Below are 26,569 nucleotides of genomic sequence, written 5' to 3'. Positions count from 1 at the left end.
TGCGCGCCTCTCCAGCAGCAGCAGCAGATAGATAAAAATTCGTAGATTCGGCGGAGTATTTTGATAAATAATATATACTCTGTATACTGTTCTTAGTGTACGTAAAATCATAAACTGGTTGATGGTGGTTATGCATTTGATTAATTGGTAGAAGTAGGAGTAGTTTCATATCGCATACTACTATGTATATGTATTGCCGTTTCGTAAATAATATCGTGTGGTTTTCACTTTATTAAAGCGGCCCCCTGCGCGCGGCCTCCTGCGCACGGCCCCGTGCGCACTCTGCAGTTTGATATGACTCGGCAAACATCAACAAAATTGCGAATTTTTACGTCTGTCACATATTTGGATTTTGTGAGTTTGACGTGACCCCTACCTTTTGGCTATTAGACCTAGTCGCGTTCGCTACCTAAAACACTAGTGATGCAAGCGGAGGATGCTAGATACCTCAAAAGGTAATCGATTTTGCGTTGGGCAGTCGTTAATCTCACATACCTTTTTAATGGCCAAAAATGTCAATTCCCTTCTGGCCCGAATTCTGAGTCCTGTAGCTTCCTACTGGTTTGCCATTTCTGATTGTAATTTGTGATGGGTATTCTTTGAAAGGGATCTTGAGACAGGTGTTTTTGATCAGACAATTAGGGGTCAACCTTATTACCAAGATGACGTATTTTACTAGGGATTTCAGGTTGGAAATTTAAATGTGTCTGTTGTGCCTTTTTAATAGCTTAAAACAAAGAAGGGGGTAATATAAGCATACAGCAATTTACAGAATCAAAATCGGTCAAGCGGTTCAAAAGTTATAAACAATTGAAGGGCGGAAATTTGCCTTGGGGTGTTTTTGTCATGCGATTGCGCAACACACTCTAATTCATTTTCAATTAAATAGTCAGACAGGAAGTGAAATTTTTACCGAGATGAACCGAGATAGATCAACCGAGATGAAATTAAATATAACATATTTATTTATTCCTTATCGATTTAACACTTGAAATCATGTTATATCAGTAATAAATACCTTCTAGAGTCATATTTTACATATTTTTTTATTTAAAAAAATTTGACTTCAAATACGTAAACTCGGTTAGGAATAAAATTTCATTGAATTTGATTGATCGACGATCTCCTCTCGGTAAAGTTAAAAGTTATTTTTCTACAAAAATATCCGACAAAATATGTAAAATATGATTCCAGCAGGCATTTATTATTGATATAATATGATTTCAATGGTTAAAATCGATATGGAATAAATAAATATGTTATATTTAATTTCATCTCGCTCGGTTCATCTCCGTAAAATACATCATCTCGGGAATAAGGATGACCGCACAATTAGGCCTAAGACGCAATTTGGCAGCCATCTTCAGTACTCATTCGTGGGAACAAAGTTTTACCACGTTATATTGATACTTAAACATATTTTGTTACCACAATCAATTGGAAAGTTGTAGCTCATAGCATGTTCTATGATTTTGGCGAGTTTGAAGGTCATTGGTTTTTGTATATGGCCACCAGGGGGCATTGAATAATACAATAACTTAGTATTTCTGTATTATATTTGTACCTATGCATCTTTTGTTACCACAATCAATTGCAAAGTAGTAGCTCATGACATCGTCTATGATTGTGGAGAGTTTTAAGGACATTAGTTATTCTATATGGTCACCAGGGGGCGTTGAATAGTAGAATAACTTAGTGTTTCCTTATTAGATCAGTACCTAGGCATATTTTGTTACCATGATCAATTGCAAACTTGTAGTAGGCCTACATGACATGTTCTTTGATTGTGGTGAGTTTCAAGGTCATTGGGTTTTGCATATGGTCACCAGGGGGCATTGTATAGTCGAATAACTTAGTATTTCCATATTATATTGGTAATGAAGCATATTTTGTTATCACAATCCATAACAAAATCGTAGCTGCCGACATCTTCTATGATTGTGGTGAGTTTCAAGGTCATTGGCTTTTGTATATGGTCACCAGGGGGCGTTGAATATTGTAATTGTTAGATTGTTGAGCATTTGAAACCATTACCCAAGTGGGCATTGCGTCCCTGGACCTCTAGTTATTTACGATGTCAAGTGCAGAGGACTATATCACAAATTATGAATGAGCACTCTTTGTAAAGGTTGTGAATGTCGACGTGTAAATGTAAATGTTGTTAATGTATATGTTGTTAGGCCTACTTGATTAAGCCATATCTCACTCTGTTATTATTGGGTGTGAACCCATGTGATAATAATAGGCCTTTTATTATCATTCTAGGAAAGTGAAAGGAGGCAGTATTGATGTCCATCCCACAGAAAAAGCTTTGGTTGTTAATTATGAACTCGAGGCAACAATTCTGGGGGAATTGGGTGACCCTATGCTTGGTGAGAGGAAGGAGTGCCAAAAAATGTATGTTTTCCCTACCTTTTATTGTTTTATTGACACTCCAACTGAGATGGACGATAGGCTTCATTCATTTCGAAATTCGGGGACTGTGTTAATGGATCGATTAAAAGAGGAGTGATAAAGGGAACCTCTATTTTCACTGGAACGAGATATTTGAAGTTTTATAACATCAAGGAGATCATGCCTAATTCCAAATCAGGAATTTTGATATACGTTTATACTGCAGGACTTTATGTCAGCTCTGCGTGAGTAGTGTTCATAAATGCTGTAACTGTCCTCAATGGGCTAGTGATCGCCATGATCATCGCCTGCGAGTGTAAATCACCCAATCACGTGGTCCTTAACTGTCCATTGATTATGGAAACTGTGGTCAAACCAGTTTGAAGCCCCACCCTCTTAACAGCAAGTTATTCTAATTGAAACAACTATTGAAATTTTGAGATGCTCCCTTAAGTTGCTTGTCATAGAATGATAGGGTGACTATCTCTGCTTCACTGTACTTATGTGAATACATCTCATACATTCAAATAAAAATAGCTGACAGGTACTGGAAAATCTGAGGGAGCATGAGGGTTTTATGGGTGGAGGGATTCTGAGTGTGGGATTTGGTTGGAGGTATTTTAGACGTATACCAATAAACTGTTCCTGTTCCCTGTTGTTATACTTTCATTCATATTCTAGTTAGAGAGCATTTTACAGACTGTATCGCACAATCTATTTCAATTTTAGTATACGAGTCAAAAGTTTAAATGACAACACTGACATTGCCAGTCTAGCGAAAGAAATTGTGGAACGATGCAAGTTGATTCATCCAAGCAAATTACCAGAGGTGGAACAACTGTTATTTTACCTTCAGAAGCGAAAAGACGGTGAAAAAGGTGATATTTATAAATTTTCTGAAATGCTACGGTCTTTTTCCCATGATTTTTAGCCCACTTGGGACTTTGGTCCCAGCGGGCTATTGCGTTCACTTTTCATCCGTCCGTTCGTCCGTAGACGGAATCCAGTTATTTTGGGAAGTTTTGAGACGCTTCAAGGTAATGTCTTGATATTTGGTTTGTCTACCCTAGACACATCTTCAGCCCAAAAACTGGCCCTGTCAGATTCAAGATGGCCGACTGGCAGCCATTGTTGTTCACCAAAATCAGCACTTATTACACATTTTCGAAGTTTTCGAGGGGAATTTTGAAGACACTTTCATCAATTACCTTGATCGTTTGTATATATTTGTATCCCCAAGGGCCCATCAGCATGAGAAAAATTGGGACTGATTGGACTCAAGATGGCTGTCGTGTGACCTCTTTTGTGCCCAAAAATGTTATTTTTGGCCTAAATTCTGAGTCCTGTAGCTTCCTAATGGTTTGCCGTTTTTTATTGCAATTTGGGATGGGTATTCTTTGGAAAGGGTTCTCTTATGGACAGGTATATTTGATCAGGCAATTATGACGCAATTGGCGGCCATCTTGGTGTCATCAGTACTCATTCGTAGGTGGAAAAAAGTTTTTCCACATTATATTGATACTTAAGCATATTTTGTTACCACAATCAATTGCAAAGTTGTAGCTCATGACAAGGTTTATGATTTTGGAGAGTTTCGAGGTCATTGGTAATTATATATGGTCACCAGGGGCGTTGATTTGTAGAATAACTTAGTATTTCCTTAATATATTGGTACCTAGACATATTTTGTTACCATAATTAATTGCTAAATTGTAGTTCATGACATGTTCTATGATTGTGGTGAGTTTCAAGGCATTAGTTTTTGTATATGGTCACCAGGGGGCGTTGAATATTAAAATTGTTAGATTGAGCATTTGAAACCACTTTCCAAGTGGTCATGGTGTCTCTGGACCCCTAGTTTATTGACTTAAACATTCATCAGATGAAGCTACTATACATTAGTAGTGAAAGCTCATGCGTCAAATAAATAGTTAACTATAGTTATATAGTACTACTCATCTCGTTATTTATTCTAAACCCTGTTAACACTACCACGAATCTACTATAATACATATAATTCTTGATGGATTTCCATGAAACTCTGGTGTGAGGATTGGGACAGGCAAGATGTCCACCCCTATTGAATAAAGAGGTTATCAACCATTAGATATGGCTGGCAGGTTGGCCATCTTGAATCTACTGTTTTCTCAATACAGCCTACAATTCTTGACGGACTTGGAGGTCATTGACCATCAAGTATGGCCATTTGGGAGCCACACTACCGATCACTGTTGATCCGACACAGATAAATGATACCTGATTATGGAACTCTAAAATAGCAGCCTACAATTTTTGATGAATTTCCATGAAACTTGGTTGTGATGATTGGGGCAGGCATCTTGAATTATAATTGTTTTTGGAATCAGTTAAGTCCAGAAATTACAAATGACAGAAAATTTTGGCATATATCTGAGGATGGGTCGGGGGTAAACAGAGGTCAAAACCCTAACACATGAGAACTAAGTGTCAATAAAATATGCCGGAATTTTCCGGCATGATTCCAGAAATATGCCGGAATTCGGTCTCGCCCCAGCCAGATATTTTCCCGAAAAAATTTCAGAAATGAATATTCGGGAAAATCATCCGGAAGTTACTGACTTTCTGTTCTGTGTAATTTCTGGACATGAATGGAATACAGAGTATGATTCTCAAAGGATTTCCATGAAACATGATCTAAGGATAAGCTGTTCACCCCTAACTAAAATTGAAGTCATGGGTCATCAAACATGGCCACTAGGGTGGCCATGTTGAATTTCTCGTTAGTAAGTTACAGCTTTCAATTCTTTATTGATTTTCATGAATTTCAGTGTGAGGATTGGGACAGGTGAGATATCCACCCCTTTTGGAAATGGAGATTATTGGCCATCACATATGGCCACCAGGGGAGAAATTTTGTTAGCATCCCTTCAATGGTTGCCTACCCTGGGCGGAGAGACATATTTCATATGCCACTGTATCCTAGTTATTAAGTTAATTTGTGTATTTGTACTATTTAGATGGTCGAAAAACCTTATCTGAGAAACCATTAGAGCCAGCACCATTTGAAGGCACTGAAATTGATGAAATAGCAAATATCAACGACATTGAAGAATATTTACTGTTATTATATGAAGATATACCTGAAAAATTACGTGGTACAGCTCTCATTCTTCAACTTTCTAGAAATCCAGATAATTTAGAAGAGCTCTTTCAGAATGGTAAGAAATCTTACTTAGTATAACTTTTTTACTGCAATCAGTGTTGTACATTTTTTGAATCAATTTTATCAAGATATATTATCTGGAGCATTGCCAGAGTTGATAGAATGGGCAGTATGTTCGGATAAAATTGAGACATTTTAATCTTCTGTGAAAAAATGGCAGCAGGAAAATGTGTACTGATGACATGCACTGTAGTTTTCATAGGAGAAATCATATCTGAAGAGATATGGCTCGAGCTAAGGTGGCAACCTCAAACAAGACCACATGAATATTTTGACGGCTAAGCCGTTCAATAATCGCGCCGCAGGCGCGAAATTCCGATGGGGTTCTGAAGGTCCTCCCCCAGAAAATTTTGGTATATTTTCTTCTGGGCGCTTCTAGAGTAGCATTCCCACACAAATTATTGCGTTTCAGTGAGAGCGATATCTTGACGTGTATTTCAGCCTTCGAATGATTGTATATTCCGTACTATTCAAAACTGAGTCGATGTTTGGACTGGCCAAAAAATTGATTCACAGAATTGTTAGTGTATCAAGTTCTTGTGTCGTTGCACCACTTTCTGTAGAAGTAAATGATTCTATACTTTGGGTATTAGATCCTTCATTTTCACTGGATCTTGGCTCTGTAGGCGCAGGGATTTTCTTAAAGAAGCTGTAGAGACATGCTCAATGAATGAATGGCTTGATTCACACTGAAAAATCTTACTAAAGTTACTACATGTTTGACTCCACGATGACATATATGCATACATGTATGACCCCGACAGAACTTTCCATCTTCTGGCTGAATTTATTGTGGGATTTCTCTCAGAGATTCATCCTATGGATATTGTGTATCTTCTTGACTCACCTCAACAAACCATGTGGCTGGGCTAAAAAATGGCAAAAGTTTTTCTACCCAGATAAGTGTGTAGTATTGCACTTTGGCTATGATATGAATTGCCACAGAAGAAAATGAATAATAAAAAGGGAATAATAATGGATCACAAATTGAGCTTCTGCACTCAAGACAAAATCGCCTCGTATAGTATAAAGTTGAATTTTGATAGTATATCTACAATAGTGTTTGACATGGAAAATGTGAAATATTAATTTTGATATAGGCCTATACTAATATTTCATACATTTTAAGGCGTCTAATGAAGATTTAGTTTTGACAGTTGTAGCGAGTTGGTTTTTGGTTTACACACCAAATATTTTTATGAGGAGCATTTTACAAAGTTGATGGGTAAATTTGATGTTTTGCTATGATAGGTAAAAAATTGGACGAGCTATTTTCATGTTTCATTATGACTGTATATACTGCTATACTTAAAAGCTTACACTGAATTGGCGATGTATTGATAGGTAACAGAAACAAACATTTTTGCAGCCTCACTTTTAATGCTAGTTGCCCCTCAGGCAAGTGACCTTTTTCCTTATTTTGTGCCCTGTAAAGTAATATTCTTTTCCTTAAAGTGCAACAACTAACCGTACTATGGGCATATTGTCTCCAGGACTCCAGGTTCCCAGATTGCAATAAATGGCCACTTTGCGTTGCAGGTATCGAATTCGAATGATCAAATGATAAGATGACTTTCCTGGTTTTGGTGATACATGCATTAAACCATCACGCCTGCATTATGGTTGTATTGTGTTTTAATCTACATGTCATGTTTTTCAGAAACTGTGGTCGGAGCTTTAGCTCGGGTTTTACGAGAAGATTGGAGAAAAAGCACAGAACTTGCAACAAATATTGTTTACATTTTCTTCTGTTTCTCAAGTTTCACACAGTTCCATGGCGTTATTTCCCACTTCAAAATAGGAGCACTTTGCATGTCAGTTGTTGAACATGAACTAAAAAAATATGATATGTGGCAAGAGGAGCTTTCCAAGAAGAAGAAAATTGATATCCTTTTGTTAAGAGTAAGCAATCAAGAAATTAAAGGGGTTATAGTGAATAGTTATATGGAAGTTCATCCAAGACTATGTTGTCTTTTTGAATAATAGGAATTGTCTTGTGTTCTGAGGTATATAAGATAGGTGTTCACCAAGTGCTGTTCAATGTTGAAATGTTCGCATTGTCAAGCATATGAGCATGCTGTCTAGATACCTAGTGTAAAAATGTTATAGCTCCTTAACTTATCATTGTACCTGCTGCAGATAAGAATAATGCCCAGCTAAAAAAGGATGTTGACAAAAGTACTAAGAAATTGCAACTACTTGTGAAAAAACAGGAGCAATTGCTTCGAGGTATGCATATCTTTCACTTGGTTTTTAGTCGCAGCTTCGGTGCCAACTGGAGCTGTCAATTTTCATGGCTTTGCACTTGAATCAAATGCTATTAGTGAAAACTTGCTAAGCTCTCAAGACTGTTGAATCAAATTTATTTTCAAACATGTGTTACCATCATTAACTAATGTTTCATTAGGCCTATAGGCCTATGTTTTGACAAAAATTCGATAACCGTGATAAATAAGCATGGTTATGCAATGACCGCCATTTATTTAACACCCATTTATTATGTCTTCCCGGTTTGGGGGACATTATATTTCACTCTGTCTGCTGTGCGGCGTCCGCTTTCCACTGACACCTCCATTAGTGCGATACAGGCTGCAATTCTTGATAGCGATTGTTTGGTTTACCTTTGTTAGCGATATTGGAGTTGGCATTGAGCCACTTATGTAAAATCGCAGTACGTTTTTTCAAGTGAGTATATGTTTTATTGGTTCTCGGCCTAAACAGCATATAATTGATGCGATTGAAGACATGCGAAACCTCAGTCAATGACATGGTCGACTTCCTTAAAATTCTCCCAAAAACTGTGTTTTGTCGGAAATTTTTTTGCTCCTGCATATGCAGTGTCCTCCACGGGCTGTTTTAGCAGAGCGGGCTGCCCTGCTAAAATTATATGCTGCCATGCTTAAAACTCGGCGCCGGCCTTATATTTTTACCGCCTTGCTTAAATTTTTTTCGTTGTCGTATGCGTAATTTACGGGAAGCTAAATCACGATGTGCCTACAAAATAGTGAAATCGGATGCGTAAAATGTTGTGGTTGTTGGAACGTAGCCAACATCTAAGCGCGCTGCAATTGGCACGTATCTTTGATCAATAAAGTTTGTTTAGCGTCTGTGGATCAATAAATGTGTGTACAAAGGAGGTTTATATACCAATAAATGTATGTACAAAGGAAGTTTATATACATTTTTGTTAACTGCATCATTGATATTGTGTCATATATATCTAGTAGGATTTTCTTTGAGCTGAGATTAACCAGTAGTGTTAACACATCAATTAAGTGATATATAGCGATGATAGTCAGCCTCAGCGTGAGTGTGATAATGTAATATCCCTGGCCAATTGCCAAGTACCTGGTTTCCTGGATAACTAAAACTGGGCCACGTGTTGAGGCATGTTCTTCTCACTACACGCCGCGCTGCCTCGGCGCTGTTGCTTGTAAAGTAAGTCCTATTTGATTTCATCAAAATAAATTTTACACATCAAATTAGACTCGCTTTATTTTCTAAAAAAATTGCATGAAAGTGTTCATTCTCTCCAGTGCGTAGGTCGTCGTCAGTTTCTCTAGAAATAGACAACCATCATAGTAACTGAGCCACTCGCCCAGTTTTCATCGATAGATATATTGTGATATTTGGCATCCAGCATTAAAACCATATGTGACTTTTCACAAATTCCAGTGTGGTTTTATGTGTCAGACACTCTGAGGGGGCGTTAAATTAAAAAATGTTCCCCGAACCCCCCGCAATGACTACGCACCTTCGGTGCTCGCATTGTCGTTGCAGAATAAGGTTGATATTTCTTACAGCCCCCTGCTATAAATTTGACCCGTGGAGAACTCTGATATGAAATTGCAATTACCTTTGATAAGGGGCATCGTCTCTACGGGCAAATGTGATTGACTGTTTTTGGGATATTCCAGAAAGTCTGGGAACTAAAATGATTATGGGAAAGCCATAAAATGCAGAATGTTTCATCGGATTAGGTACTGTATTCATGTGAATTCCAAAGGCTTGGCTTGCAAGAATATAACTATTTCATATATATACATCCGCAGTCAATAATTGTTCCCTTTAATACCCGGTGTTTTTCTGGTTGACCATTAAAATCTAAGCGAACATTCACTTACACATTCACTTACACATGGCCTTATCAGCGCGCGCGAGTGCTACAGCGCATACACACGCACACCCATAGTTTTAAAAGGTACCCAAGAGGTGAGACAGGAAGAGGCATATCACTGGTGGACCTCATGAGTACACGTTTCCACAGACAATAAAGGGTGCGATGGAATGCTGTCCGTTATCCTTCTAATCAACAGTCAGTTCTGTTCTGTAATCTGTCTTTCAACACCTGTTGAGAGGTGGGAGCTCACGTGTCTACCCACAGGTGCCCAGCTATGTCGCTATTGTACTACTGGCAATCCCTGCTAAAGCGATCAATAGAGAACGTACATTGTGGGCTGCGCTGCCACTTATGAGGACCTGGTCGGCAAGAGTAGAAGAGAGTAAACCGGGAGAACATGTCTTTACTGTATCAGCTTCATAAGACTAACTTTATTTTCCCATAAGGCATGAAATAAAAAAGTCTTCGTTTCCGGTCCCCCGGCCGACCTGATCAAAAAGGTGCTGACCCAAAAATTTGTATGGAAAGTTCAGTAAAAATAAATTGAAATTTTTATCCGACAAGTAAAAAATTAGAAACAATGAATTAATTTTGATGAAAAACTTTTCATATCAGGGTTATCATAACACGTGACTTCGTCGATTAAAAAACATCATCGAAAGTTGTGCAAATTGACGCGCTAAGCGTTTCGTTCATCCACACCACTAGTTTGAACTGACACACGTGGCTGCGCTTCCCGCAGGCAGTGCAATGCAGTACATTGATCAGCTGACCTACACACTGTTCGTCTCAAGCGACTTACTATAGCACACTCAGCTGTTAAAATATCAATAAAAATGCTTGCAATATGGAATCTTTATGCAATGACCTGATGTAAGATAATTTATTTAAGTATCAGTTCATGAATCTGCTTTATTTATTTTGTCGTAATGAAAAAAAAAAATTGAATTGAAAGAGAAAATATTTTTAACACGCCCTTCTGCATCGGTTCTTGGCTGTAATTAGTGTGATTTACAATGGTGGCTTTCGACAGACGTTTGAGAGGAGTTAGGTCATGATGATTATAGGCGATGATTTTGCGGATTTAGAGGATATTATAAGCATGAAGAACCTAATGATACGAACTGGCGTTTTTGGCTGTTTTTGGCTGTGGCTAAAAATGTTGGTCCAAGCCCATGCCAAATTTTGGCAAATGATTGTGGGACAAATGATTGCGTTTGAATTGCAACTATTACTGGAGATGACCCACTTGGCTTTTTTTAGCATTGTTTACTATCAAGTGAGTGATTCGCATGTGAGCGCGCTTTTGATTAGGTACAAGCCAAATTTGGCTCAAGCCTGATCCGTGCCAATTTGGCCTGGGCCAAATCTTCTCCATGTGATCATGGCTATAGTTATCACATGCATAATGTTATATATTAGCACAGATGAGATTGGGAAACGTGTGCGATGCGCGAATTTTGATTTATCCGAATAACCATAGAAGCGATAACACTAAAAACCTCATTTTCTAATGAGTAAAGACAGTTTATTGACACGAACGTTTTCCAACGTCGCCCGACATTTGGCCATCAGAATTTAAGAACACAGATCAAAGACCTTTGCGATTGGACAACATCTCGCAATTTGTCACATTTGTGATCAGGAATTCAGTGACAACAAATTCAAAATTCTAGACAAAGGTTCATCTGATCTCGACTGTAAAATTAGGGAGGCCCTGTTTATTAAAGCGCAACGACCCTCTTTAAATCAACAATTATTTCAAAACGGCTCATCCTTTATCCTAAATGTATTCAAATAATTAGCTTGTAATTAAATACTTGGTTTGTAATTAGCTTAGAATTTAGCACTTGTAATTTTGTAACTTATGTTGTATATAAACCTGTAGTTTAATCATTTGAGTCACTTGTATTTCACCTGATGAGGGGATATGATCCCGAAAACGTTCGTGTCAATAAACTGTCTTTACTCATTAGAAAATGAGGTTTTTAGTGTTATCGCTTCTATGGTGATTCGGATACTTGAACTCTCTTCCTAAGATCTATTTTTGATTTAATTCAAGGGTGATAGAGTACTGAAATTGCAAATAATTAAGTGAATCTTAAATTGTAATATGGGGCTAGAAATTAATGAACTGATCAGATTTAGAATTAAAAAACACCATTTGTTGAATAGTTTTTTCAGCATCGTCAGTTGATAGTTTTAATTTGGTAAACTATTCTACAGGGTATTATATGGCAATCCAAATTAGTTTATATGAAGAAAAATATTTTTCATAATATGCACTAAATGATTTGATGTTGAGCCACAGGGGCCATTGGACCTTTATCAACTACTGTGGCAACAACATTAGAATAGAAATAGCAATTTCATTATAGGCCGTCATTGTAATTCATGATAATAGAAATGCTCAGGCTGATAAGTAGTTTTACTGGGCAAAGGCTCAGGCACCAGGGATATGAGATGCTATAGATAAGTTTCGATATTGGTTTTGGGGGAGGGGACTGATGATTGACGGGCATTCTTTTTACACAGACTTTGGGAGAGGCAGTACTTTTGCATATCTGCAGTTCTCAAGCGGGAAAGGTGTATTGGTCCCTAAAATCTGCCTTTTTTAGTTCGAAACCTTGTACAACTTGTAAATGTTGTAGAAATGTTTTAAATTTTTTTTCAGTGTCTTATTATCTATTGTTGAATCTGGCTGAAGATTTGAAAGTTGAAATGAAAATGAAGAATAAGAACATCATTGGCATGTTGATACGAACAATGGACCGCGACAATTACGAGCTGTTAATTCTCATTGTATCTTTCTTAAAAAAACTCAGCATATTCATTGAAAACAAATCTGAAATGGTAAGTGTTTTGAAAATGAAATATCACAGTGCGTTAATCTTAGGTAGACAAATGGCGTTTACATAATTTTTGGCAAAGTGTATGTATTAAATGAATTTCTGCATAACCTCCCTATGTTATGACTTCCTGTGGTAAGGCTAGTCCACCATGGAAAAAGTGCTAGTGGGCAAAATTTAGGGCCTGAGATTTGTGTAGCGTTGGTTGACATCTATGACGCTTACCAATGCTGGTAAAATGGATCGAATGGTGTTGTATAAATAGTTCATTTTCATGATGAATTAAAATTGAATGACTACCCAAAAAATATCAAATCCAATTCAAATTTAGGTTATCAAACAAGGTTAAACAGCAAATCCAATTCAATTATGTTTTATTGAGCAAATTTTAGAAAATTCAATTCTATTCTGCATTCAAATCAATAAGACCAGGGGAAAAATATATCAGAGGTATTTCTTCCTGCCAGCTCCAATTGCTGTCTGCGCTGACAGGCTGGCCATAGTGCCCCTTGGGGCTCCTGTGTTCTTTTCAATTTCATTGAAAATTGTTAACATGTTCGCTGCCGGATTGATAATGGCACTGGAGATGTTACATCAGCCTTTGTTCGAAATTGACCAATGAGCATAGAGTATGAAACCGTTAGGTCATATTCCCAGCTAATCAGGAACTGTGGCATTCCTGTGTGCCGGAGTGCACTATCTAAGTGTAAAAAGGAAGAATTTCTACGAATATATTCATAGCTGGCACTGTGACAGAACCCAGAATTACAAATATATTTGTGGCTCGCATCAAACATGTTAATTGGTAACAAAGTTTCTGGCTTCACTGCAGCATTATCATTTATTGACATCGCCAACTGCGCGGAATGGGGCCGATACGTCTAGTGTGTTTCTCCCTGGATAAAACATACACCATCACGTAAATTGAGGAAAGCCCTTGACATTCGTAGTAAGCATTCGCCGTGGGGAAAAGGAGATCGTTCGCTGTGTCATTTGGAGTGTTTAGCGAGTTGTACGGGACCTTTAGGCTTTAGGCCTACCGGTACTGAGCTTTACTTTCTCAAACAAACACAGTATAATTGTTGCGTTTATTAGCAGACAGAATTTTCATTTGAGTTTTTTCATCATTAATGAAACTGGTATTTCATTTCACTGCGACGCCGTTCACTGCGACCGCCAGTGACGATTGCGTTGCAACGACTCATCGACCTACGCTCCCTTGCGACTGCCAGCAACAGGTTGCAACTCAGCGATGCCAGTCACAAGGAGTCTCACATGTTCTACTTACTGCGACGCGACATGACCGTTGCAAGCGACCTACGCGCTCTTGCGACTGGCAGAAACTAGTCGCACACAGTCGCTGAAAATCGTGTCGCAACCGCCTTGCGCCCACACTTGCGATGCGTGTATCAGTTTTACGAATTTTATTCCCCAGAGACCTATCTCTGTTGTATAAGGTGTATACGATGTGTAGGAGGGTAGAAATTCAATAGGCCTATGACCAATCCGTCCGGATTTTAGGCCTACATATAAACATAGTCCTACATAGGCTAATAGCCTCTACGAGGTTAAAGCTAAGTTCACTGTAAAGGAGGTATCAGATTTATTAAAATGCCTGTTAATTAGTGATTAACTGGTTCTGACTTGGAATGATCAATCACAATTATTGATTGGTTTCGTTGTTCATCTATGGCATCGTCGTCATGTCTGTCTGTCTGTGGATGTTTCTTTATGACACGATTTAAGCTGTTTGTGTGGACCGATTTTTCTGTAAATTGGCACATATATTCTGTACTTGGTGTAGATGGTGCAGCTTGGTTTATATTTGATTCTGATGTTTATAAGTGCTCAAACTTGGTTATAGAATAATCAACGTTACTCGTTAGTTCAAGCTGCTGTAGCGCGTTGCTACGGTGACGCTCAATACGATCACTGTGTGTGTAACACAGAACATGCTTGTACATGGAGATATGATACCCTCATACAGCACGCGCGCGCCGATCTAGTCTAACGCCTCATGCGCGATATTCAGCGCTATTGCCGAGAGACTGGGGAGTGCTGCGGACACTACGCAGTGATGACTTTTGAAATTCGGATAAGGCTAGATCATTCATTGCAGTTTCAGACGGTCGCTACTCTAAACGTAAAAACCATCGTAAATTAATTTGCCAGCTGAGATTTCCGCCCCGAATATATCACTCGAATTTACTGAGTACGGGAGCTTCATTCACAGTCGCAAGAAATATTGATGACAAAGTCAAAGTTTAACTACATATTCCACAAAACAAACAAGGCATTTTGATGAATAAAGTTTATTTTGTTTGAAAAAAAAACATCATTTAAACACCGAAATAGTATCAGCGAACCACGGTTGGTAGCCTGCATCCACTATTTTCCGCAGTGATAACACCACACACCCAAGATCCGTATTTTGATCAACGCTGAGAACTAGTCTTAACTAATAAAAGATGGCATTAAGTGTCATCAATTGAACCTGTCATTTTTATGCCCTTACATAAGGAATCGTTGGAGCCCGGCTATCTTGTATTTAGTTTGCAACACTGATGATTTTGATATTTTTTATACTTAGTGCACAACGCGAGTCGATTGCATTGTCAGCAATAACGCGTTAACCGTTAACCATTTATGTATCACTTACATGTAGTACTAGATAACGCTACCCAAGGAGAAGATAAGTGTTTTTAACGCGTGCACACAGACGTGCATTAACAGACCCACATTTTAATTGTCGAATGGTCTTGCAAAGACATGGTGTCACATATAAAAACGTTTTAAGCTTGGGCCTTAATTGCTTTACTATTAAAAGCTATCATGAATGAAACTATTGAAAGCCACATTCACTCAGTTGCTGAACTTGATTTCAACAGTAACCGGCCGTCCTGGTTTAATATGTACTGCCCTGAAATTTGAAAAACTTATATAGCATCTTCTGATTTTGTTTGTCCTGAGTAGTTAATGTTCAAGTTTTAGTTGTTTTATGTCATTGCCTCATGGGATCAAAATTGTCAAGTCTAAAATGTCCATAAATAAACTTGCATAACTGTCGTTCTTCCGCTGGTGGATATGGTTTTCCTGTTCCACTTGGTCAATCGTAACGCTAGCTATAGGCCCTCAGGGTACTGCTAGCAGTTGGCCTTAAAGTTATGTACCCAATGGACCGCATGGCCATTGGCCTTTGCCATGGGTTCTTGACAATTGTGCTGAGAACAGACTGCAGACAGCAAATTTTCTCTGAGCAGACAGCTTTATGAGCCAGACTTTTCATTTGAGTTTTTTCATCATTAATGAAACAGGTATTTCATGTGACTGCGACGCCATTCACTGCGACCGCCAGTGAGGATTGCATCGCAACGACTCATCGACCTACGCTCCCGTGCGACTGCCAGTGTCTGCAACCGACTTGTACCCACATTTGTGATGCAACGCGAGGAGCGCATCGCGTCGCAAGGCCGACCTACGTCCGGCTTTTAGTTACAGCGGTGCCCTGATGAATGATCTCTTTCACGTTCAAAAGACCTTTCGTTCGAACCAATAATATTCTTTTCAATTGAACCAATTTGAAAAAATCATTAGAACTTAGTTGTGTTCGTTTGAACAAACTATTTTTTGTCCAAAACGAAAGGTTTTTCGTTCGAACAATCGTTCAATCGAATAGAGTCGTTTTGATTTTAACAAAATTTTCTGGTCAGAACGTTACATTTTTTGTTTGAACAAGTATATTGTAAAAAGTTTTTGTTTTAAAGCCCTTTCTAAATTCAAGAGCGTGATCTCTCACGCATTGACTCTTGCAATGGCGTCAAGAGGCAACTGATGGCGCATGCGTGAGGCATATCTCATTGGATCTCCAAAACCCATAACCTAAACGAAATAGAATGCATTAGCCTGGGGGACAAGTGATAATGATAACCTCCATGCCCTGATGAGAATATACTTGTCCCAGGCAATCGGACAAGTGCTTAGATCGGACCCTGGCATTCTACATTCAGATGACCTCGATCACTACTCATTTTTGTGAACAGAACTTTTATTGATAATTCTTCTGAACAATGTTGATGTCTAAACTCCCTGCCTCATCAATCATCAATCCATTTATCGATTGGTTTCACTGCTCGTAGCTCATCAATTAGTACAGCTTCTTCAGATTCAGGGTGTTAGTTGGTGAAGCTGAAATGTAGGACAGATTGGGCAACACCAATGACTCAAGACAATAGTGCAAATAAGCCAATAATGCATTATGCTAGTAATAGGCCTACTCTGGGGCTTGTTTGCTACGATCCTGCCTCTGTGTGGGTATCGTCTTGTTGACCTATACATTATACTTGCACTACAATTTGATGCTTAGGTTTGTGATGAGGTGATTACGTAACAGGGTAACTACGGATCGTGCGGGCTGTCGTACAGTGCAGTAATTTACGAGGGATCGTAGACTGTAGCCTCTGACCGATGAACAGGTTTTGCTTACACGTTTTTGCTCTCACGTGGAAGTGGCCTGGTGTCGACTTGTTTGGTTCATGATGGTCTCATTCGTTACTATCAATAATTTTGAACTAATTTACTGAAAGTTGTGAACAGATATAAAATTCACTGAATGTGTTTGATTGAACTTGTTGCTAACCCGTCCACATAGAAAGATTCATTCTAGTCTACAATAGTATCTAAACTTGTACTACAACAGGACTTGAATTTCGAGAACATGAGTGTCCGGATAAATGAGTTTGAAATAAGCTACCCTAGGAAATTTCTTGATACACACACATGCACACGCTCACACGTCCTAATTTTCTTTGATTGAATCCTAAGAAAAAAACAAGGCCTTTCCTCAATCATAATGTCATGAGTAGTAGTAAGTCCTTTTTTTAGTCAATATTGTTGTTACCGTATTTTGAAAAAATTAGGTTTTGGTATTTTTGATTGTAACAAAGCAACTTGCACATCATGAATTATATGGACAATTTTTTTTATTGCAGTTAGAGAAAAGTATTGTTGAAAAGATTTCCCCACTAATTCCATGTGAACATGAGGATTTGTTGAATGTTTCATTGCGTTTGTTGTTGAATCTCTCATTTGATAAAGAAGTGCGTGACAAAATGATGAAGGTTGGCATACTGCCTAAATTTGTTGGATTGTTAGGTAGGTAAATGCTTGAATACAGATAGGTTTTAGTGAAATGATACTACATAGGCCTACAAACAATGTTTTCTCACCTGTTGGCTTAGATTTCAACCCACAATGCTTTTAATGGAAATAGTGCTTGTTGACCATTTTGAATTCATTTTTTGCGGTAGGTTCGTTATTGCAATGGCTTTGCACCAAAATAAAATGTCATCAGTGAAATCTTGCTGAGCTGCTGTTAACCCTTTCGCTACGTACACGCTTGCACCGCCCCGTACGTAAGGTATTTTCCGAAAAATTCGATTTTTTTCGAATTGTTTTTAACCCCGATTTTTCGCGTTTTTATCGAAGATTATGATGTTATTTAGTGAAAATCAGTAAAAAATCATACCAACAGCCTTTTCTGTAGGGGGGGGCGTGTTGGGGGGGGGTCAGGATGGGTTAGAAATTTTTTTTTTTCAGTTCGTCCCAAGAGTCGTCTCCGCCCAGTCCGAAATCACCCCCGTCATCTAAATCGTCATCTTCACTGTCGTCGTCGGCGTAAATCTTGCCTAAAACTTGATTAGCACTGAAAACTTTCTTTCGAGCAGCCATCTCAATCCCGCGCAAATTACCATGTGCTCAACAGGCTGACAGCACCAACTACTGACGCATTTTCGCCATCTGTTGTTTAGAAAGCTAACTATCTTGTCTTACATGCGTTTCCATACTGTTTGCTGTGTACGCGTTCGAGTTATAAATCAATAGGTGCATGACGTTTCTACAACGTCATACGCACAGCACGTGTCACTCCATATGACGTTTCCAAAACGTCACACGTAGCGAAAGGGTTAAGACAGCTGAAAGAAATATGAATTCAGACACCCATTATCATCTTTAACTGGCATTCCTGTGCACAGGACCTTTGGTCCTCCAGTTGATGTTTCACATGCATATGTATACCCATAGAGCTTATTATTATAACAAACATTGTATCTATTGAATATGAGATAGTTGTGCTGGGACATTTTTGTGCCTTACGTCAGTACCAAAACAGGCCCATGGGCCTCTTGATTGAAGGGCATGACAATGCCTGCAGGCCCCCTTCATACCAAGGAAATAAAATTCTGCTGCTGTTTCATTCCAACAATTCCTTCAAATTTGCAGTTGGTTGTTTCTAAATTGAGCTGCCTAGAGAAGGATGTTTTCGCAATAACCATTTGCTTAGAAATATTTACACTTAGCACACACTATCTTTCGATGATTTTGACAATCAATGCAATTGTTCCAAATTTTCGGATTTCAAAAATAAATGTCACATGAAAATTGCGCGAATACTGATTGTGCAACTTGGCACCAAAATAACAAATTCAAATCAAAAAACAATTCAAATGACTGACCCTTAAGTCTTTTTTGGCCGTTCCAAAAACACTTAACGATAAGATCAGTGATCGCTGCTGGGCTAACGTGGTAACATTGATATTGAGACACAAACCTGGTAACTTAGATAGTGTTGCGAACATCTGTGGGAATAATATTCATAGCTGCAGCATCAAAGCCTTTTCACTACTTGTTGAAGATAATAGTTAGAAGTAGCTCAAAGTTGAAAAGATATTCGTGTTATTTGTGTTCAAGATGGCAAATTAATGGCCATAATGGATCCTGTGAATGTACTCTAACCACTGTCCACAATTTTTGAAGAACGCTAAAGGTCAAATTGGGAAAACGGCCCTATTATTGTCCTAATAGTCTTTAGTCCCAGCGGGCTATTGCGTTCACTTTTCGTCCGTTTGTCCGTTCGTCGTAGCGTCCACCTGTCTGTAGACGGAATCCAGTTATTTTGGGAAGTTTTGAAGACGCTTCAAGGTAATGTCTTGATATTTGGTTAATACATGTATCTACCCTAGACACATCTTCAGCCCAAAAACTGGCATTGTCAGATTCAAGATGGCCGACTGGCTGCCATTGTTGTTCGTCAAAATCAGCACTTTTTGAGGGAAATTTTGAAGATGCTTTGATTAATTACCTTGATCTTTCGTATATATTTGAATCCCTCAAGGGCCCATCACCTTAAGAAAAATTGGTTCGATCGGACTCAAGATGGCCGTCCTATGACCCTTTTAGTGCCCAAAAATGTCAATTTTGGCCCAAATTCTGAGTCCTGTAGCTTCCTACTGGTTTGCCATTTCTCATTGCAATTTGTGATGGGTATTCTTTGGCAAGGGTTGTTTTCTACCTGAGCCAGTTATTTTTGATTGGCCAATTATGACACAATTGGCGGCCATCTTGGTATCGTCAGTACTCATTTGTAGGTGGGAAAACGTTTTTCCACATTATATTGATACCAAAGCATATTTTGTTACCACAATCGATTGCAAAGTGGTAGCTCATGACATCATCTATGATTTTGGTGAGTTTTAAAGACATTAGTTATTCTATATGGTCACCAGGGGGCGTTGAATAGTAGAATAATTTAGTATTTCCTTATTAGATTGGTACCTAGGCATATTTTGTTACCATGATCAATTGCAAAGCTGTAGTTTATAACATGTTCTATGAGTTCTATGATATTTGAGTTTCAAGGTCATAGGGTTTTGCATATGGTCACCAGGGCGCGTTGAATAGTAGGATTATTTAGTATTTCCATGTTAAATTGGTAATGAGGCATATTTTGTTATCACAATCAATTACAAAATCGTAGCTGCTGACATGTTCTGTGATTGTGGTGAGTTTCAAGGTCATTGGTTTTTGTATATGGTCACCAGGGGGCGTTGAATATTGAAATTGTTAGATTGTTGAGCATTGGAAACCACTTTCCAAGTGGGCATGGTGTCCCTGGACGCCTAGTTTCTAGTCCCAATTTGAGCTCTAGGGGCGCTGTACGGGTGGCGCTTGTAAAATCTTTATATTGCTTCTTGTCCTACAATTATAATCCGATCTTGAGGAAACTTGGTTTATAGATAGTATGGGCCAAGGGTCAAAATGTTGTAGGGCCATTTTCCCAATTTGACCTTTAAGGGGCACTGTACGGGTCACACTTGTAAAATCTTTAATTTGCTTCCTGCCCTGGAATTATAATCTGATGTTGATGAAACTTGGCCTATAGATACTCGTCTAAGGGCTAAAAAGTAATAACACCGTTTTCAAAATTTAACCTTTAGGGGGTGCTGTACGCATGGGCCTTGTAAGATCTTTAAATCGCTACTCGTCCTACAATTATTATCCAATCTCGACGAAATTTGGTATGTCAATTTTATGGGCCAAGGCTAAATGTTTTGAGAGCCGTTTTCTAGACACTTCGAACACTTGAGCGCGCTGTGTAGGTGGTCCTTGTAATCTTTTCACAAAACGGCAGAGGTGTATCAGCCGATAGGCTGCTTGTTATTACATTGGTGTTTAAAATGGCTGATTTTCACTCATATGAGATTCCAAAAGAATTTTCCGATTCCACTGGTTTCAGTATTGTAAGTACATCCCTCTAAAATTGTCAAAATTGTTGCTAATTATATGCTCCCCGATTATGGTGGGTTTCAGCGTCATTGTTTTCTGTATTCATTCACTAGGCCTCGTTGAATTGTGGACTTCATGGTATCTCTATAGGCTATATATGTATTGGTTCCTTGGCATATTTCTCAACAAAAATCAACTGCAGATTTCTAGCTCATGAAGAGTTTTGTGATTGTGGTCAGTTTCATGCTCATTGATAACCCTATTTGTTCACCAAGGGGTGTTGAATATTGACATTGTTTGATTATCAAGCATTTCACTAAGTGGACATGGTATTCCTGGACACCTAATTTAGAATGAATGTTAACTATGATATGTTTTCTTTATTTTTCAGATAATGAAAATCATTTCCTGATTGTGTTATGTATTCTCTATCACATCAGTATCGATGACAAATGTAAATCCATGTTTACATATACAGAATGTATTCCTAATGTAAGTTCGACTCTTTCAAAAAGTGCCATGGATGACTTCAATTACTTTACTCTTTTTTGTGTGATCATTCATGACACTTCTCGATTCTGTACAGTTAGGGTGAGTCTGATCTAGCCAATCAGATGTGTGGTATTTATAGAGGAAACGTGTAGTTATGAACGCATTGCTGATTGGCTAGATATACAGACTGGTCGACGCTCAGCGGGAACCTGTCCGCCTAAGAAATCATGAAATGATGTAATAGACCAATGAAGGGTTTGCGGCCAGGGTTCGCATAAGCATAAGCGGGTAGCAATCAAACCCTGGTAATTGAGGATGAACAAAGCATAGCCTCTGTGTTCAATAAAATCAGTCATTGTTTTAATTCAGGGGCTGTGTCTCGAGTGATACCCAGGAAGATTATAGATAAGGGCGCTCCTCTTGTGAGTCTCAGCTATTTATTGACAAGTATATTTAAGTGTGAACGTGTTCCTGTGATTTGGATATTGTTTGAGCCATCCTCCGATCCTCTTCATTAACTCAAGACATAAACAAAAAATGATCAACCGTGTGGCAGCAGTCTTCTTTTGTCATAAGTCAAAGCTGGAAATGGGCCTCAGATGTGCCAAAATCCCCTGGAAATTTCAAAATGTTCTTGGCCCCAAACCCCTTTAGGAGCCTCGTACCTTCAGTGCTCATGACTGCTGGTCTGGCCGGCAGTCAATAAGTAGTAAGCCTAATAATTTTACTTTTAATATTGCAGCGTTTTCAAACACCTCTGTTTTCATCCCTGTTATTTGTAACCTTTTTTTAGTCCAAATTCTTTTTAATACTTTTTCTTATGAAATTATCAGTTTATATGATACTGTTAATCCGTATTCTGTTGTAATTTTCTGGTCCAAATAACACTTTCCAATGTATTTTGACCTAGTTTATCCTAAACAAAATATGAGCATTCAGTAGTTTTTAGAAATAAGGCTAGATGATGAATGTTTGTGAATCTGTATTACCTGTACTATGGTGTAGCGTATTGATTACATTTAGCGCCGGAAACTATCATATTGTTTTCATAGTGATTATATTAACACAGCTATGTAGGTGGGTTATCAATCAACATACCGGTTATAGGTGTATGTACATTGATCAAACAATAACAATGGCTAAAATGAAATGAAAAAAGACGCTTGAAAAAATTATTCTATAAATTAGCTTTTGATAAAGAATATGAATATTCATGATGAATTGTCATGTAGTTGTGTGTGGTTACGACATGATTAGTGTGCTTTGCGGTGTTGTGTCAGTTGACGGATTCTCATAAAAATTCATTGGTTCACTTGGAGACACGTTATGATTTATGGCTCGCGTTAGCCTATGCAACGTTCTGGCTGACCGAGAAAATCATTCCCATGCTTAATACACAACGCTCAAGGCTATTCTAGCACGCTCAAACGCAATTTCAGTAGCCTGTTATTTCACTAATGGGCGAATTAAACGGGTTAACCAAAAATATATAATGTAATTTGTTTTTCTTTATGGTTAAAAGTCCTGGGTTTCGTATTTTTTTAAAGGGTAAAAATTTGATTGATTTGAGCACGTATTTTTATCCAGTGTCTTTAACTGTCCAAAATTACACATGTGAAAATTCAATGTTATTAGCGTCGGAAGATCTTTATCTGGTCAAAAACCGACGCTTTGTTCGGTAGTTATGGCTTTCAAAAAGAAAGCCCCTCAAAATCTCGGTTATATATAATTTGTGTTGACCTGGTTTGACCTTCCTCATGACATCATAGTTAGGTGTGCGTTAAGCGTTAAATGAAATGGCGGCACAATTGAATAGCTTGATATTCATCGTTGCTAGCGTGATTACTAACTCAAGGCGTATCGTACAACGATTTATTGTGTGAAATGTGTTAAATGATTCATCTAATTTTGAAATCCCTTGCATAAGGTAACGTTGCATCAAAATATCTGACGAAAATTTGGGTTAAAAATGCGGAAATTTACCTCCGTGTTCGCCACACGGACATGACTGATTGATTGATTGATTGATTGATTGATTGATTGATATCATCGAATTTTTAGTGATTGTCTGATATCAGCACGACTGGAATACTTGTTTTATCGTCATTAATTGCCATTAAAAGAAATTTTATGGACGTTTGCATAGCGATCTGTTTTACAGCCTGGTTATCCTTATTTGTTAACTGCAGCACAGCATTAACCGCGTTTATGTATCAGTAATAGATAACGCGCGCCACGGCATGGGTGCTTCGTACAACAACGATGCTTGAGTCACATTGTTTTGCCTGCCTACTTAAAACATTCCTATCATGAAACTATTAAAAACCATGTCAGTCGATAAACTTCATTTCGTCAGTAACCAGCACGGCCTTTAAGTTTGAAGTCCTGATTGGTTGAACATGTATGTATTATTGTCTGTATGATTATAGAAACCTCCGATGAAACCAGGCTCTCAGCAATTTTGTACAGGGAACCGTATTTTTACCGGTCACTCATACTTTCTCTTAGTTTTAGTTCTTTTATGTCATTCTAGGGATGTATTAAAATTATGAACACTAGTTGAGTCTAAAATTCTCATAATCAATCATTCGAAGATTTCATTCTCGTTAAAAGTCAGTTTCATTAAAAGTTCACCCTTTTGGGTAGATTCTTTTCTTGTTTAATTTTCAAAGAAGAATTTCTGCATGCCGTTAGGCCTACAGCGTGACAGATTTTTACTACACACAGTGTGGCGAGCACTGGACCATTGGTCCTTCATTCAACTTATCAGGCCGTCAAAATTATTTGAAATGCAGACAAAGAACTAGCAGATGCAAAATTTCCCCTGACCGCTGACGCAGTGCTTGCTTCAACGGAAATTATTTAGTTATCTTGAGGTAACAAAACCAAAAGTCATTCGTTCGAAATTTCTTGTACATGCTTTAATATGATTCTCTATCTAAAAAGCTCAATAATACAGTGAAAAGGCCAGGAAGTGTATATAGTACAGTTCACCGAACCAAGTTTTAGGGTTGGTAGGTAGGAAAATGGATTTTTGCCAAATGCTTGGGCAAAAGCACACTGCGAGGATACTGGGTTAGGCCATTTTTTTAAATTTCGGATCTGCCGCAAAATTTATCCGATTCTAGGTATAAAAAGAAGAGTATTATTTTTATTTTCTTTCCCGCCGACCCCTTATTCTTTTGCATACATACGGAAATAAAATCAGACATTCATAATTTTTTTTCACTGCCACATCATCTTATGACATCACACACAAAAAATTGCAGTAATCGAGGTGTGTTCTAATGTATACATTTGTCAGGTTTGATCAGTAAATAGTGTGACTTGCAAAAGTGGTGGTGTCAGTTATGAGTGAAGGCAGTTAATAGACAATATCATTATCGGGCATCATTATCCCAAAGCACCCTACAAAAAATACATTTTTTTATGCAAGCATTTTTTTCATTGTTTCTCGGGTGAAATGATGTATAATCGATGTGATTGAAGACATGACGAACCTCCGTCGATGACATGGTCAACTTTGTTTAAATTCGACGAAAAACTGTTTTTGGAGGGAAAATTCTTAGCTCTTGCGTATGGAATTGTAATGACCTCGATAGGGGGTAAATACTCTACGAGCGAATGTGGCTGTTTTTGGGATAAACGGGGAATTCCAGCGCTACTAAAATATCTATGGGAAAGCCATTAATGGCGAATGTTTTATTGGACTAGATGCCGTATATGTGCAAATTATTTCACATATCGGTGATTGTGTTGATTGAGATTGAAGTGAAGCGGACGTTCACTGCACATGGCTTCCATGTGCGCGGGAGTGCTAAACATTAGAGTGTTGCACACACAAACACACGCTCATACAGACTATTATATGGTGATGCTGTAACGCTGCTTGGCGCATGCACGTTTGGTATGATAACAGGCTGAATGATCGTCGTAGCAGAAGATGAGCGCTGTGTTTTCTGTTTGATAGAATTTGTAATAAATTGTAATTTCTTGTGACCTGAAAATACTAAGCAGCAAACTATAGGTATAGGTCAAGGTCTGAGTGTTGTAGTGGTAAATCCCTGGATTTCAGACGATCTAATACTACGCCCTGGTGTTTTAGCTTCCGCGGCCATACATTGGAAGAGGTTTCGTTTCCAAGACTCAATATTCAGCCACCCTCTGATATGTGACATCATATGAATTTTATTTGAATATTTTTTCATATTGTGAAACATATTTTTTTGAAAATATAAAATAGTTTCCCTGCCACGCCTACCTGTACCCTACGAAATTTTGGACTTAGATCATAAACAAATGTTTATCTTTGGTCTTATTTGACTACAAAATAATACTTTAAGAAAGATAAAATACAATATAAACTTCTAGAACTTTGAAGTCACGAATTAAAAAGATTTTTCAAGCGATGCCCTTACTCCAAACAACCTCTAGCTTTCAAGGTAGACCACACTTTGCAATGGGCAATTTATTTTCAAATCCCGGCAGAAAATAACATTTTTATTTTTTCCCGCCGCCACAATCATTTCAAGCCTATCAAATCTGTAACCAAAATTGGCCTTAGATAAGTTGGGTGTAGATCATACAGTCGCGAATGCGAGTTACCAGATGGTGCTGCCATCTATGCAAAAAAATTTATTGAAAGTCTAAGAGCTGAGAGTTATGTTGAATAAAGAAAAAACCATGTGATTGGCATTAAGAATCCATAGTTATGTCTTTTTGTTCGGAAATTGAGACATAAAGGTGCCGAAACCAACTGAATATAGTTAGCAGATATTTTGTAAAGAAACTCAAGGATGTCTGTAGCTTATAAAAGGGTTGTAGAACACGTTTTGTAAACTTAATTCAAGCTGAAGTGGGCGAGGCAAAAAATTTTTTTGCCTACCTGTACGGATGAAGATATGAAAATAACATTGACCCATATAGACTACTTGGTGAAGGGGTCTACAA

At 38.1% G+C, this 26,569-nt stretch overlaps 1 protein-coding gene across 2 annotated transcripts in view; it reads left to right on the top strand.

Annotated features, from left to right (window-relative positions):
* Positions 1-293: 293 nt before the first annotated feature.
* LOC141909304 (kinesin-associated protein 3-like) overlaps positions 294-26,569 on the top strand; it is a 117,187-nt gene continuing 90,911 nt past the window's right edge. The window contains exons 1-9 of one of the 2 annotated variants that reach the window (XM_074799708.1): positions 294-455; positions 2,266-2,397; positions 3,124-3,272; positions 5,391-5,591; positions 7,257-7,481; positions 7,727-7,825; positions 12,391-12,569; positions 17,554-17,716; positions 21,519-21,619. In XM_074799708.1, coding sequence (XP_074655809.1) covers positions 424-455; positions 2,266-2,397; positions 3,124-3,272; positions 5,391-5,591; positions 7,257-7,481; positions 7,727-7,825; positions 12,391-12,569; positions 17,554-17,716; positions 21,519-21,619 — 1,281 coding nt within the window. In that variant the 5' untranslated portion in view covers positions 294-423. The remainder of the gene's footprint in view (positions 456-2,265; positions 2,398-3,123; positions 3,273-5,390; positions 5,592-7,256; positions 7,482-7,726; positions 7,826-12,390; positions 12,570-17,553; positions 17,717-21,518; positions 21,620-26,569) is intronic. The other variant, XM_074799709.1, reaches the window with a different exon arrangement.

This window comes from Tubulanus polymorphus, chromosome 7 (assembly GCF_964204645.1).
Source record: "Tubulanus polymorphus chromosome 7, tnTubPoly1.2, whole genome shotgun sequence".
NCBI lineage: Eukaryota > Metazoa > Nemertea > Palaeonemertea > Tubulaniformes > Tubulanidae > Tubulanus > Tubulanus polymorphus.
Note: the sequence above shows the minus strand (reverse complement) of the source record. Positions and strands in the feature narration are given on the sequence as shown.